The 15283-nt window shown below is 47.1% G+C and overlaps 1 protein-coding gene across 2 annotated transcripts; it reads left to right on the top strand.

Annotated features, from left to right (window-relative positions):
• The first annotated feature begins 3235 nt into the window (after positions 1–3235).
• Positions 3236–7570, top strand: FBXL12 (F-box and leucine rich repeat protein 12). Of its 2 annotated transcripts, XM_059919843.1 has the most exons (3): positions 3236–3531; positions 3642–3714; positions 6168–7570. In XM_059919843.1, exons 1-3 carry the CDS (start codon positions 3446–3448, stop codon positions 6987–6989), a joined length of 981 nt encoding a protein of 326 aa, XP_059775826.1. In that variant the 5' UTR covers positions 3236–3445; the 3' UTR covers positions 6990–7570. The 2 variants fall into 2 exon arrangements, with proteins under 2 accessions (XP_059775826.1, XP_059775827.1); XM_059919844.1 differs by lacking the exon at positions 3642–3714 and having other exon boundaries at positions 3450–3531.
• Positions 7571–15283: the final 7713 nt, after the last annotated feature.

Below are 15283 nucleotides of genomic sequence, written 5' to 3' on the forward strand. Positions count from 1 at the left end.
GTTCTATTTTTTCGATGTTTGATTCAAAGGTAGCTAGGGAATTCCCTGGCGGTCCAGTGGTTAGGACTCTGCGCTCTCACTGGGCCCGGGTTCAATCCCTGCCCAGGGAACTAAGATCCCAGAAGCTGTGTGGCGCAGCCAAAAAAAAAAACCCAAATTTTTAAAAAAATTTAAAAAAAAAAAAGGGGGGAGCTAAGGCACCGGATGGTGATGCTGAGTTATGGGCTGGGGGAGATTGGAAAGGGGTGAGGAGTGCTGCTGAAAGGGGAGGAATATAAAGTCTGGGATTGTTGGGGGCTTGGGCTCCATGGGCAGTAGTGGGGATCTAGTGGGGGGCTGCCAGCCCCAACTGGGCTAAGGCATCCTGAGGAAGTGGAGGGGATGGGCAATGGGAAGTCCCAGGACTAGGCTGCCACTGCTGCCTGGACTGCCTCCTCCAGAGCCAGGTGGGAGGGGGAAAGGCCTCAGGAGACAGGACACCTCACCTTAGAGACCTCTCTCCACATCCTGGTAAATATCATTCGGAGCTTCCCATGAAGGGACTCAGTGCCTGCCCATTGAGGGGCCAGGACAGCCCCATCCTCCCGTCTATAGGTAGCCGAAGGACCTGCTGTCAGAGCTGCTCTTGTGGGGAGGTAGATGCTTCCCAGGATGGAGAGTTCTGGGTCAGAACTCAAGGAGCAAGCTGGGCAGGGCCCCTCTGCCCCTTGTCGCCTAAGTTTCTGACCCAGAGGAAGGAGCTTATACGGGGGGATTCCCATCCCTCCACTCCTGTATGCTTGATGGGGAGGAGATGGTCCTTAGGAAACCCCTGTAACTGAGCTGGGGTCAGGGACACCTGCGTTCTGCTGAACTTAAAGGTTCACCAGAGGGGAAATAATCTTAGAGGTGGAGAGAGTTGCTCAGGAGGTCCCTTCCCCCCAACATCTCAGCCCGTCAGCAGGCCTTGGAGATGCAGCAGTGTCCAAGGCCGACCTGCCACCCCAGAATTCAGTCTGATACAGGAGGAAGACAAGTAAAGAAGAAGACAAGTGAAGAGGTCCTTGCAATACAGTGTGACAGGTGCTGTGAAGGGCAAGCCCAAGGCACTGGGAGCAGAGGAGTCATTGCCCCTGCAGGCTGGCATGGGCTTTCCAGAGGGAATCGGAGAGCACTGTGATAGAGGCCCACACTCTGGCATCAGAAAAATCTGGGCTTGTGGCCCTGGCAAGCGACTTGACCTCTGTGTGATTCTTTTGGTCTTTCCTTCCACAGTCGTAAAATGGTTGCCAGAGCATGAAGCATTTTTTCTGTGCTCTTGTTTGAGGAAAAATATCAAAGGGGTTGGATTTATTAATAAACATTTGGAACTTTCTTGCACATGGTAAAAATTCAAGCAGTACAAAAGTATTATATACGGCAGCATAAAGTTTCCTCATCCTCCAGACCCCAGGCCCTCCCCAGGGACAACTACAGTTAAAAGTTTTCATTTCATCTCTGTGTCTTCAAACGTGTGATACAGAGCCTCCCAAGAAAATGATGAAACCTCTCAGATGTTAATAACGTGTTTCAATAGAGATAGGGACTTTGTATTTTCAAGTAACATACAATATTTTAAGTTGTGTCAAAGGGCAGAAATGAATGACTTAGTTTTCATACAGGCCTTTATGTATAAAATGAAACACAATAAATATGTATATATATCCAATGAGATCAAACTATATACACTGTTCTCTACACCTTTTGCTTTTAAAAGCAAACAATATCCTAGCGATTGTTCCAAACAGCACAGAAAGACCTACCTCATTCTTTCTGACAATTTGAGATCCTAGAAGTGGGATTATTGGGCCCTACAGGGGCTGCAATCTGACATTGCCAAACTGTCTTCAAAGATTTTGCATCAATTCTGCCCCATCTGCAGTGGTTGAGAAGGTCTATTTCCGCACACCAAGGCTAGTGTGGGTATTTTCTGGCTTCCTCATCTTAATCTGATAGGTGAATACCACAGTGTTTTACTTTTTATTTATTTATGGATAAGTGAAAGCATACAGATTTTTAAGCTTTATTCAGATATAGTTGATATACAAAATTGCACACATTTAAAATATACATCTTAATGAGTTTGCTTTTTTTTTTTTTTTTTTTTTTGGGCCGGGCTGCCCGTCTTGCGGGATCTTAATTCCCCCACCAGGGAACGAGGCTGCACCCCCTGCAGTGGAAGCACGGAGTCTTAACCACTGGACCGCCAGGGAAGCCCCAGTTTGCATTTCCTTTTAAAACAGTTTTCAACGTCTCCAATTTCTTCTCTGTGTGTGTATTAAAAACATGTATTGCCAGGGAATTTCCTGGCGGTCCAGTGGTTAGGACTCGGTGCTTTCACTGCCCTGACCGGGTTCAATCTCTGGTCGAGGAACTAAGATCCTGCAAGCCGCACAGCGCGGCAAAAGCAAAACAAAACAAAACCAAAAAACAAAACAAAAACAAACAACCCAAAACCATGTATTGCCATTATTAGCTCTTCGGAGTGTGATTTGGCAAAACCTATTCAGAATTAAACTTCACATGTCCTTTGACCCATCAACCCAACTCCTGGTTATTTATCCTATAGAAATAAAAACATGGGAGGTATATATTATGTATGTGTGTGTGTATATATATATATATATATATACACACACACATATATGCATGTACATACATATATAAAGAGAATGTTTAGCGCCGATATTGCGGTGATAGAACTGGAAGCAACGTGAATACTCATCAATACGGGAATGTTTGAATAAATTTCACTGCCCTTATGAATTGCAACTTTAAAAGTGAGTGATATATTTAGAAAAAAAAAGAGTGATATATATCTGGAGGGAGTGTCAATTCAGGCTCTGTGGAGAACAATTTGGCGCCATCAATAAAAGCGAAAAATTCAACACGTCTTTTAACAAGCTATTTCACTTCTACAAATTTATTCTCGAACTCTCCGCCTTGGCCTCCGCTCTTGGTTCCGCCCTCAATCCCGCCTTTTAGGGCTCGTGACCGCCGCAGTCACGCTTTCCCGGCTTGGTCCAAGCCCCCCACCCCCCAGTCTCGTTCCCACCTTAACCCCGCCCCCGAGCCTCGTCACCGCTCTAGCCACGCCTTCCGGGCTTGGTCCTAGTCCCCAGGCACGTCCCCCGAGTCTCGTTCCCGCCCTTAGCCCCGCCCCCGGGCCTCGTCTTCGCCCTAGCCACGCCTTCCGGGCTTGGTCCTAGTCCCTACCCCCACCCTCGGTGCCGCGTTCAGATCCCGTGCTGGTCTGGCTCCAGGTCCCAACCACGTCCCCGCAAGAGGAAAGCCAGAACTCTGCCGGCTACCGGGAGCCACGACCACCTCCCTGCCGGCACCCTCACTTCCCGCCGTCTCTTAGGGGCTTCCAAGGCGAGTCACGGAGTCCCTTTCGCCGGAAGCGGAAGTGCGTGTCGGCGGGATCATGGCGACGTTTGCGGACTTGCCGGACTCTGTCCTGTTGGAGATCTTCTCTTACCTCCCGGTTCGGGACAGGATCCGCATCTCCAGGTGCGGCCCCGCCCCGCGCGAGGGAAGGGCCGGGCGGGGGGGTGCACCAGGAGATGGACATCTAGTCCCCGCGGGGCCGGGACGTTCTAACGGCGGGTCCCCTTCCCCAGGGTCTGTCACCGCTGGAAGAGGCTGGTGGACGACCGGTGGCTGTGGCGACATGTCGACCTGACGCTCTACACGGTATGCGGGGCTGGCCGGGCAGGTCTGGGCCAAGGTCGGGTTGGCCCGACCTCGAGGACCACGCCTCCAACCCTGTGTTTCGAGCGAGGCTGTCCCGGGTGCATCCCGGCCGCGTCAATTATTTGCTCCACTGTGACCTCCAGGCCTCAGTTTCCCCACCTCCAGAATGGGTGTTACCAAAGTCGTGCAAGGAAAGGGCTTATTGATGAGTTTTCATGGAGAAATCATTTTCCATAGTCAACTTATTTCCAGAATTAATCTCCTGAGTGGTGCAGGCAAACCATTTCCACTTTCTCCCATTTGCATTTTTTTCTTTTTATTATGAACTATTTCAAATATATGTAGATACCTTAGTTCCCTGACCAGGTATCAAACCCGGGCCCTCGGCAGTGAAAGTGCGGAGTCCTAACCACTGGACCGCTAGGGAACTCCTGCTCCCATATTCTTAAAAACAAAACAGGTGCCAGTGGGTGTCCACATTTTACATTTCAGTAAAAACCACCAGATCGCCTTCCAAAGTAGCCAGACCAAGTCCCACCAGCAGGACCTGAGAACTGCTTCTCCACATCCTGGCCAGTGTTTGATATTATGAAACTTAAAGGATTTTCTCATTTTGTCCTTTTACAAGTAAAAGGGATTCAACCTCTGGCTTCGTGGCCATTTAAAATTTTGCCAACGGTCGCTTCTACTTTTGTGAGTTACCTTTTAGTGGGCAATATTTCTAGTGAGTTCCTTTCCCTCGGCCCAAACTTGCAGGTCCAAATTTTATCAGGAAGATTTGATTCCTCTGTCAAGAGTAGTCAACAGGGGGAAGGGATAAATTAGGAGTTTGGGATTAAAATATACACACTACTGTATATAAAATAGATAACCAACAAGGACCTACTGTATAGCACAGGGAACTATACTAAATATCTTGTAATAACCTAAAATGGAAGACAGTGTAAAAAAAGAATATATATATATATTCTGAATCTGAATCACTTTGCTGTACATTGAAAGTAACACAAGATAGTAAATCAACTATATTTCTTTTTTTTTACATTTTTATTTATTTATTTATTTATGGCTGTGTTGGGTCTTCGTTTCTGTGCGACGGCTTTCTCTAGTTGCGGCAAGCGGGGGCCACTCTTCATCGCGGTGCGCGGGCCTCTCACCATCGCGGCCTCTCTTGTTGCGGAGCACAGGCTCCAGATGCGCAGGCTCAGTAATTGTGACTTACGGGCGCAGTTGCTCCGCGGCATGTGGGATCTTCCCAGACCAGGGCTCGAACCCGTGTCCCCTGCATTGGCAGGCAGATTCTCAACCACTGCGCCACCAGGGAAGCCCAAATCAACTATATTTCAATAAAAAAATTTAAAACAGAATTTAGGAATAAAAGGATTAGGGATACCAAGAACCCAACGGAAAAGGTGTAACTGAGAGGTAGCAAAATATCCTCTTGCCTGGTCATGGATTTTGCTAATAAAAAAGTCATATTTACAAAAAACAAGTCGTCAACAGATTTTATGGTATGCAATTTCTTTTTAATTAAATTAATTAATTAATTATTTTTGGTTGCGTTGGGTCTTCGTTGTAGTTGTGGAGAGCGGGGGCTACTCTTCGTTGCGGTGCGTGGGCTTCTCATTGCGGTGGCTTCTCTTGTTGCAGAGCACGGGCTCTAGGCACGTGGGCTTCAGTAGTTGTGGCACGCAGGCTCAGTGTGGCTTGTGGGCTCTAGAGTGTAGGCTCAGTAGTTGTGGCGCACAGGCTTAGTTGCTCTGCGGCATGTGGGATCTTCCCGGACCAGGGCTCGAACCCTTGTCCCCTGCATTGGCAGGCGGATTCTTAACCACTGCGCCACCAGGGAAGTCCCTACAATTTCTTTTTTCTGTCCTTTTTTTTTAAAGCTAAAATGTACATATAATGAAATGCACAGGGTACCAGTTAGTTATAGTTTGTTTGTTTGTTTGTTTTCTACTAAGTCTAAGTTCCCAGGGTTAATTTTTGCAGCTTTTGCTATTACCAAGCTGTGATTTGTATTTTTTTCTTTTAACCTAGATCTAATTTACCCTGGGCAGTTTTAGCCTTTTTCCGTTTTATTTTGTATTGCTTATTTCTATGAGGAGGTAGTCATTAAGAAAGGGATAAAAATATTGCCGGGTGGATTCACTTTCTTGCTTACTGCAGAAGATAATGAGAATCCACTCTCTTGCTAGAGACAGATCTGTTATGGTCTCTTATCGCCATTGCTTTTGTTCCAACCTAGAAGTCAAAACAGATTAAATCATCCTGTTGCCCCTGGGGAGGTATCTGGTTGTGTGAGGCTGGTGAGGGAAGGACAGAATTCCCAGGGAACATCAGAGCCCCAGCTGGGGCCTGCCTGTCTCCAGGCAGGTGGGGGCCTTGGGAGATGCCCCACATCTCTGCCCCAGTCACAGCCCCCCCCCGCACCCCGTTTCTGGTTCTTACAGATGCGGCCTAAAGTCATGTGGCACCTCCTTCGCCGGTACATGGCATCCCGGCTCCATTCCCTGCGGATGGGCGGCTACCTGTTCTCGGGCTCCCAGGCTCCCCAGCTGTCCCCCGCCCTGATGAGGGCCCTGGGCCAGAAGTGCCCCAACCTCAAGCGCCTCTGCCTGCACGTGGCCAACCTGAGCATGGTGCCCATCACCAGCCTCCCCTGCACCCTGAGGACCCTGGAGCTGCACAGCTGTGAGATCTCCATGGCCTGGCTCCTCAAAGAGCAGGACCCCACCGTGCTGCCCCTGCTCGAGTGCATCGTGCTGGACCGCGTCCCCGCCTTCCGCGACGAGCACCTGCAGGGCCTGACGCGCTTCCGCGCGCTGCGCTCGCTGGTGCTGGGCGGCACCTACCGGGTGACCGAGACCGGGCTGGATATGGGCCTGCAGGAGCTGAGCTACCTGCAGAGGCTGGAGGTGCTGGGCTGCACCCTCTCGGCCGACAGCACCCTCCTGGCCGTCAGCCGCCACCTCCGAGATGTGCGGAAGATCCGGCTGACCGTGAGGGGCCTCTCGGCCCCTGGCCTGTCGGTCCTGGAGGGCATGCCGGCCCTGGAGAGTCTGTGCCTGCTGGGACCGCTCATCACCCCAGAAATGCCTTCCCCGCATGAAATCCTCTCCTCCTGCCTCACCATGCCCAAGCTCAGGGTCCTTGAGCTGCAGGGGCTGGGCTGGGAGGGTCAGGAGGCGGAGAGGATCCTGTCTAAGGGGCTACCCCACTGTATGGTCATTGTCAGGGCCTGTCCCAAAGAGTCCATGGACTGGTGGATGTGACCGTGCCAGCCGACCCTGAGACCCCTCTCAGCTTTTATTAATGAGTCCCAGACCCTCTGAGCAGCACCTTACCATGGGCAGGTAATCAGGCTGGAGAGGTATGAAGGCCACAGGTAGGGAGAACCCAAGCCTTGGCTCCTTCAGATCATTGGAATCATGGTTTGCCAGCTGTGTGGCCTCTGTGACATCAGCCAGCCTCTCGGAGGCCCTGTCCTCACCTCCAGAAATGAGGAAGACCATAGCTACCTCTCGGTTATGTTGCAAAGCCTTACTCTTTACTACCAGCCCTGAGGTCCGAGAAGGTCCTCGATGAAGAGCCATTCTCAGGAACAGGACAGATGTGGAAGGGTGGGTTAGGAGTTAGGGAGACCTGAGGGGCCAAGGCCCCTTAGGAAGCCTAGAAGGGCTGTCAACGCACGTGCACCAGCACACTGACACATCATTGACATGCCGACACACCAGTGACACGCCGACACACCATTGATAGTCCTACATGCACGCAGGAGACACGGAGAGAAGGGCAGATACAACTCATGCTTTGATGATCGAAATGTTAATAAAGGTTCTCAGTTGTCCTTTCAGTATTTTGTATTCTGTATTTTCCAAGTTTTCCACAATATATATTATTTTGCTATTAAAGAAAAATCATCATGTTTTTCAAAAAAGCATTTGGTTTATTCATTCAACAAATGTGTCTTCAGCCTCCGCTCTTTTGCAAGCATGGTTCTAGGCACTGGGACCACAGCAGTGAACAAAACACACAAGGAAGAAGGCAGGATGATAAACAGGTGAACACATGCATGGAACAGTTTCAGAGACTCTGAGACAGTAAACCAGGGCCACGTGATGGAGGCACACGTGTTTGGTTGAGTGGGCAGGGTGGGCCTCTCTGAGCCGAGAGCTGAGAGGTGAGGAACCAGCCCCGGGAAGTGCTGGGGAAGACAGAAAAGGCAAAGACTTGAGATGGGCGTGAGCTTGGCAATTTCCAGGGATGGGAAGAAGGTCCAAGTGGCCGAGGGAACAAGGGGTGAGCAATCAAAAGTGAAGTCAGATGATGGGGAGAGGTTGGAAGGGCCTCACAGGTGGCTTTGGTTTTAGGGGTTCAAAAGATAGCAACTCCTTTTCCTGCCCTTTGAGTCTGAAGCACTTGAAAGATGCAGGTGGCAGACTGATAGTGATCCTAAGTGCCCACCCATGAAATGAGCATTACTTCTTTTTTTTTTTGAAGTATAGTTGATTTACAATGTTGTGTTAATTTCTGCTGTACAGCAAAGTGACTCGTGACTCAGTTATACATATGTATATGTATATACATTTTTTTTTTTTTGGCCACGCCGCACAGCATGTGGGATCTTAGTTCCCCAGCCAGGGATCAAACCCGTGCCCCCTGCAGTGGAAGCGTGGAGTCTCCACCACTGGACCTCCAGGGAAGTCCCTGTCATCTGTTTTAAAACGTGCCTGGACAATAGTGCAGCCTTGGGGCAGGGTCCTGGTACCCCCCCCCCCAAGGGATATACATAACAATATCTTCAAGCTGTTTTGCAGATACTGAAACCTCCACCAGGTGGGAGAAGTAAACGGTATGGTGCCCACAAGCATTTAGACCCCAGACCAGTTAGAAGCAGAAGGTTAATGGTGCTGACTCCCACTTACCTCACCACCAACAAATCAGAAGAATGTCCACGAGCTGATCACGCCCTCCTCTTTGAACCATTGCTATAAAACTGCTCACTAACCCCACTCCAGGTCGGGACACACAGTTTTGAGGACATTAGCCTGCTGTGGCCCCCTTTGCCTGGCAAAGCAATAAAGCTATTTTTTTTCTAATTCATCCCCCCCCCCAAATAAAAATAAAACAAAACGGAATGTACCTGGAACTTGTTTCAATCACGTATAGTAAGGTGATGATAGACGTGGAGACAGCGGTTGTATGGCCATTAGCATAACTGACACCATCTTGGGCCCTGTTCCTCCTGTCCTCCCACTGACCCTATGCAGGACTGTACTGTACAGTAAATCACTTCTCTGTCGTCAAGGGCTTTGTAGTTAATAGATACTGTTTCATAATCATTAGGTTCAGGTGGCCTCTATGCTCTGTTAGGCCCCAAACAATGATGAAAACTTTCACTGCTGATGTATTCCCGGCACCCATGTGACTAGTTACCCATTTATAAATTTTGATTTAGGAATGCACATCCTGTTTCCAAGCACCTTCCCCCATACCCTAGGTTAACTATAAATTGTCCAAATGGCCCCTGGGGGGTGTGGAGTGAGTCTGTGAATGCTTCTGGGTCGCTGTCCAACTGATCCCACCCTGTGAGCAAGTTACCCTCTAATAAACGGATCCATTGATTATATGGAGCTGCCTGCCTTGTTTTTCGGTCTCAAGATGCCTTCTCATTTCGGTGGTCTCTTTTCATTCTCTCCATCCTCCAACAACTGTCCTTTAAAGAAGGGCTTATTACTACAATTCCCAAGAGGAGGGGCAAGCCATGCTATGCACGGCCACACGGGAGGGGGGCGCCAGGACTGGTCAGAAGGAGTGAGGGAAAAGCATGGGCCAGAGCCTTTGTTATGGTTTTTGCTGGAAGGAATGGGAGAGGCAGGGGAGGCCAGCAGAGCAAGCTAAGAATTGGATGGTTTAAATAATTTCAGTGGGGGACTTCCCTGGTGGTCCAGTGGTTAAGAATCCGCCTTCCAGTGCAGGGGATGTGGGTTTGATCCCTGGTTGGGGAACTAAGATCCCACATGCCGTGGGATCACAACTGAGCCGGCAGGCTGAAACTAGGGAGAGAAGCCCATGCGCCACAACAAAAGATCCCGCATGCTGCAAGGAAGATCCTGCGTGCTGCAACTAAGACCCAACGCAGCCAACAATTAAATAAATATATAAATAAATAAATATGTTTTAAAAGGCATTTAAATAAATAATAAATAAATAATTTCAGTGGGTTCTAGGCTCTAGGGGTGGTCCCTAGTTGCATGTTACATGGTCCTGGGATGATTTAGGGCAGGGGGAATATTGGTTTAGGGTCCCAGGGTTAGATAAAGGAGGTGATCGGATTGGCTGGTTTGCATATGAGAAGTGGGCTCCCAGGCATGTGGTTTGCTATCTCTAGGAACTAGCTAACCCTGGGAGGGGCGGTCTTTTCCCCAGGTTTGCAAGACCTAAGATGTCAAAGCATCATAAAATGTAGAAAATAAAAAACATGATTAATACACCCTCCCATGGGAATTCCCTGGCTGTCCAGTGGTTAGGATCCGAGCTCTCACTGCCAAGGGTCCGGGGTTCAATCCCTGGTCGGGGAACTAAAATCCCACAAGCCACGCATCATGGCCAAAATAAACCCCCAAAAACAAAACAAAACAAAAAATACACCATCCCATGAAGGTAAGGTATCATTTATCGAGTGCTTGCTTATTGCATGTCAGGTACTCTGCTCAGTCCTTCATGTACAGACTCCTATCAGCAGCCCAGGGAGAAAGGCACAGAGGAGGAAACTGAGGCACAGAGAAGCTAAGTTGCCCAAAGCCACACAGCTAATGAAGTAGCAAAACTTGAGTAATCTTATTCCATGATCTCAACCATTATGTGAATTTGCTTTGTTGACATGGAACATTATGTGAAAGGATGGCCCAGTAACTGTGCTCCGTTAGACAAAAAAAGTTTTTTAGTTTATTGAGGCATAATTAATGTATAACAAACCACATGTTTAAGTAATTTGATGACTTTTGACATGTGTACACTCGTAAAACCATCACTACAATCAAAATAACAAACATTTCCATCACCCCCAAAAGTTTCCTTGCGGCTCCTCATAACCCTCCCTCCGTTCCTGTCCCCAGGCAACCACTGATCTTTCTGTCGCTATAGATTATTTTGCTTTTCCTAGGATATTATATAAATGGAATCATATAGTGTGTCATTTTCTCTGTGTGTGTAGGAGGGGTCTTGTTTCTCTCACCCAGCATACTAATTTTGAGATTTATCCAGACTGTTGCAGGGATCAAAAATTTGTTCCCAGGAATTCCCTGGCAGTCCAGTGGTTAGGACTCCGTGCTTCCACTGTAGGGGACCCCGGTTTGATCCCTGGTGGCCGGAGGAACTAAGATCCCACATGCCCTGCAACATGGCCAAAAAAATAAAAAACAAAAAACTTAAAAAAAAAATTTGTCCCTGAGTAGTATTCCATCATATGGCTAGAGACAATTTGTTATCCATTCACCTGTGGATGGTTATTTGCGTTTAAACATATAATTCTTGAGCAGAAATTAACACAACATTGTAAATCAACTATACTTCAATTAAAAAAGTAAAGTATAAAATAAGCCTTGGGACTTCCCTGGTGGTCCAGTGGTTAAGACTCTGCAGTCCCAATGCAGGGGGCCCGCGTTCGATCCCTGGTCAGGGAACTAAAGATCTCACATGCTACAACTAAAGATCCCGCATGCTGCAACTAAGACCCGGTGCAGCCAAATAAATAAATAACTAAATATTTTTTTAAAAGAGCCTTAAAAAATATATAATTTCTGGTTAACAAGAAATTTTCCTGATGTTGAAAATAATACCTGTTTGTAAATAATTTTAACATTACAGAAATTGAATCTATTTCTAATCCCTGGTCCCACAGGGAATCATTGTAAAAAGTTCAGCTTATCGTCTTCTAAAACTTTCTTTGTCTTGTTGACTGAAAAAAAAAACGCACAATGTGAGAGTTGTGAGTTAAGTTTTATTAGGGACAAAATGAGGACTATAGCCCAGGAGACAGCCTCTCAGATAGCTCTGAGGAACTGCTCCCAAGAGGTGGGGGAGGAAGTCAGTATACATATGACTTTAACGAAGGGGGATACGTGCAATCAAGCACACATTTGGTAGAAGGTTGCTGCTAGTCGCAAGGAGCAGCTGTCTCCGTTAATAATTTTAGTGCTTTTCTAAATATGAGAAGATGGAAGAAACTAGACTGATAAAATCTTCTGAAAAATCTAACTATCGGAAGACCTGTTCTGCCAGTTTTTCCCAGAGCACAGAGTGCCTCATTCCTGATCTCCACCCTGAGCTCCTTTCAGGGTGTGTTGAAGGTCAGCCACTGCAGTGGCTAGTGACTTCATTCTTGTAGAACCAGAAGGCAAGTGACAATTTTTAGTTGGCAGTCTATTATTGTGACTTTGGGCAAAAAACAATCATGGGCATCTCTTCATTTCCCTCCTGAGTTTGAGACCAGTCACAGGACTCAGCAATGAAAACATCAGCTGCATGGCCCATAAAAGCAGGACTGAAACACGTGGCTCCACTATGCAGCCTGGTGGGTTTTCTGATATTTCACCCCTAAATTTGCCAAACCTACTCGGGCATGGCAGAGCTGGTCAACCACAAGACTCCTCTAGATGCTTACTGCATGACCCCAGCCTGATCAAAATACCCTCTGTCTGGGGCCCAGAAGACTCCAAAAGGCAGACAGAAAGGGTGTGAACCGTTCGAACTCAGCTCCTTCTTCCAAACCCACTATTCAGATAAAGTGTGTGCATGTGTATGTGCAGAGAGGGATCAGGACCAGTCGCTTCAGCTGAAATTCCCCCTACTCGGACCCAGGGAGCCAGAGGAATGGAGTTTCTGCCCTAACTCAGACTAAAGTAGATGCATACCTGTTTAAAAAAATTTTTTTTTGATTTTTAAAAAAATAAATTTATTTACTTATGTATTTTTGGCTGTGTTGGGTCTTCGTTGCTGCACGCGGGCTTTCTCTAGTTGCGGCGAGCTGGGGCTACTCTTCGTTGTGGTGCGTGGGCTTCTCATTGCAGTGGCTTCTCTTGTTGCGGAGCACGGGCTCTAGGCGCGCGGGCTTCAGTAGTTGTGGCATGTGGGCTCAGTAGTTGTGGCTCGAGGGCTTAGGTGCTCCGCATCATGGGGGATCTTCCCGGACCAGGGCTCGAACACGTGTCCCCTGCATTGGCAGGCGGATTCTTAACCACTGCGCCACCAGGGAAGTCCCCATACCTGTTTTGTGTCTATCTCAGCCTATCCACAAGGATGCTATCAGCTAGGGGTGCCTGGAGCACTCACCTGGGCCCAGACTTAACGCAGCGAGCCTCCACAGATATTTCCCCAACCTGAGCCACTGCTGTGTGGCTGGACTGGCCCTTATGGTTTCTTATTATGATTGTGATGAAATAAATTTATTTTAAGGCTGGACAAGAAAAAATTTAAACATAAGATTCTCTCTCTGCCCATTTGGGCCACTACCTCCTCTCCCTTTTGTACAATGTGCATCTGCATTATACATTAACCAGACCTCCTTAGAAGACACAAGAATACCTGCCTAACTGTAAAGAGCAATTTTCTCCTGGCACCAGCAAGGTAACTCCTTGGGAGATAACATTCCTTTCTTAATCTTGTAAGAGGTCACAATGACTGACTCTTTGCCTTGTACGTGCAGATCTGTACTTTGTGAACTCTCAGCATGTCACTTTGACGTATAACCTTTTTCTCAAAAAAATGTATATAACTCTGCTTTGACCTGTAACTGGTGGAAAAGTCCTCAGAGCTTTCTGAAAGACTGTCTCCCAGGTTATAATCCTCAGGTTGGCTAGAATAAAATTCTCTATTTCTTTATTAGATTGACTACTAATTTTTTTTTTTCACTGACAATTCCAAGAAGCACCTCAGCAACAATCAACAGGGAACTTGAAAAAACAAGGTTTATTAGTCACAGGTCCTAAAAGGTACGAGGGCATGCCTAAGGTCTCAGATAGAAGGAGATAGGAAGCACAGACCTGGGTTCTGTCTTTCTTGGGGTCGAGGGTGGGGTGACAAGTATTTTAAGGTTTCACTCTGTATTGGTGAATTTAAAACATAAGAGCAGGAACTAGAGAGCAGGAAGAGAAAAATGGGAGCACTTGAATAATCAGTTATCTAGGTTGCCCAGGGATCGCTAAAAGAGGACCTTCATGGATGGGGCAGCCTTGTTTCTATCTGGTTGTGTAGCTAGTAACTGTGTTATGCAACTGGTAATAGATTTATCTGAAATGGATGTCTTTGAAATAGATGCCTCAGCAATCAAAAGCTAATGTCAGCCATGTACACTGCACCTCCTTAAATGCAAAGATATTCCCTGAGCTTCTCAGGGAGAAACTCCCCCAACAAAAGAAGAGCCTTTTTCTGCCTAACTTGTTAAGATGCTTGCAGATCTCGTCGGAGTGTTCTCCCTCTTGCAATAATCATTTTGAATGAAGTCTCTCTTTACCAATGTCCAGAATTATTTTTATTTGACAATGCAGAACAAACAAAAATCCTCATTTTAAAAAATATCTATATATTTATTTTATTATTTATTTGGTTGCTCCGGGTCTTAGTTGTGGCAGGCGGGCTCCTTAGTTGTGGCATGTGAACTCTTAGTTGCAGCATGCATGTGGGACCTAATTCCCTGACCAGGGATCAAACCTGGGCCCCCTGCATTGGGATCGCGGAGTCTTAACCACTGCGCCACCAGGGAAGTCCCTCAGAGTCATTCTTGACTCCTTGCCCCCAAACTACACATCAAAACCATCAGCAGACAGTCATCGGCTCTGCCTTATTTCCAGCATCAGAGCACTGTCCCACTCGTTCCATCCTCCCCTGCCACCTTTGTCCAGACATCTCCATCTGTCATCAGGATTATTGCCTTAACTTTCTAATTGTCCTCCCCAATTCTATATTTGCTTCCATGAAGTCACACACAAGACAGAGATCTTTTAAAAATATACATCAGATAATGTAGCTCAGAACCCTTCAGGGGCTCCCCACCGCACTCAGAGTAAAACCCAAAATTCTTACAGTTGCCCAGATGGACCCATATGATCTGACTCTGTTACTTCTCTGATTTTATCTCCTGTTGGTCTCCAACCTTCACAATTCACTTCAACCATTTTAGGTATTGAGCTTCTGCTGTTGGTCAAAGAGGCCAAACGTTTCCTGCCTCAGGACCTTTGCACTTGCTGTTCATGCTTCCTTCAGAAATTCTCACAGTCCCCAAATTCTTTCAGCCTGATTGCTGGGGGTAATGTGGAAATACTGTGTCTAGATAACTCTGGGCCTTAGTTTTCCCATTTGCCAAGCCGTCGCTCTTCCCCGCTGCAAGCCCAAGCACTAAGCACTGCTAGAACCCAAAGGTATAGTGGTAAGGAAAAATGCTTTTTTTTTTAAATCATTTTTCTCTTTTTTTTTTTGTTTTTTTTTTTCTCTTTTTGTTTATTCTTTTCTTTTTTCTTTTTTCAGTTAAAAATTTTTTATTATTTTTATTATTTTTATTTATTTTTTT

Source organism: Balaenoptera ricei, chromosome 3 (genome assembly GCF_028023285.1).
Source record: "Balaenoptera ricei isolate mBalRic1 chromosome 3, mBalRic1.hap2, whole genome shotgun sequence".
Lineage (NCBI taxonomy): Eukaryota > Metazoa > Chordata > Mammalia > Artiodactyla > Balaenopteridae > Balaenoptera > Balaenoptera ricei.

Coding starts and splice junctions, on each gene's coding strand:
- FBXL12 (XM_059919843.1), top strand. CDS start 3,446: ATGGCGACGTTTGCGGACTTGCCGGACTCTGTCCTGTTGGAGATCTTC. Junction 3,532..3,641: donor GACAGGATCCGCATCTCCAG/GTGCGGCCCCGC, acceptor CCCCTTCCCCAG/GGTCTGTCACCGCTGGAAGA. Junction 3,715..6,167: donor TCGACCTGACGCTCTACACG/GTATGCGGGGCT, acceptor TGGTTCTTACAG/ATGCGGCCTAAAGTCATGTG.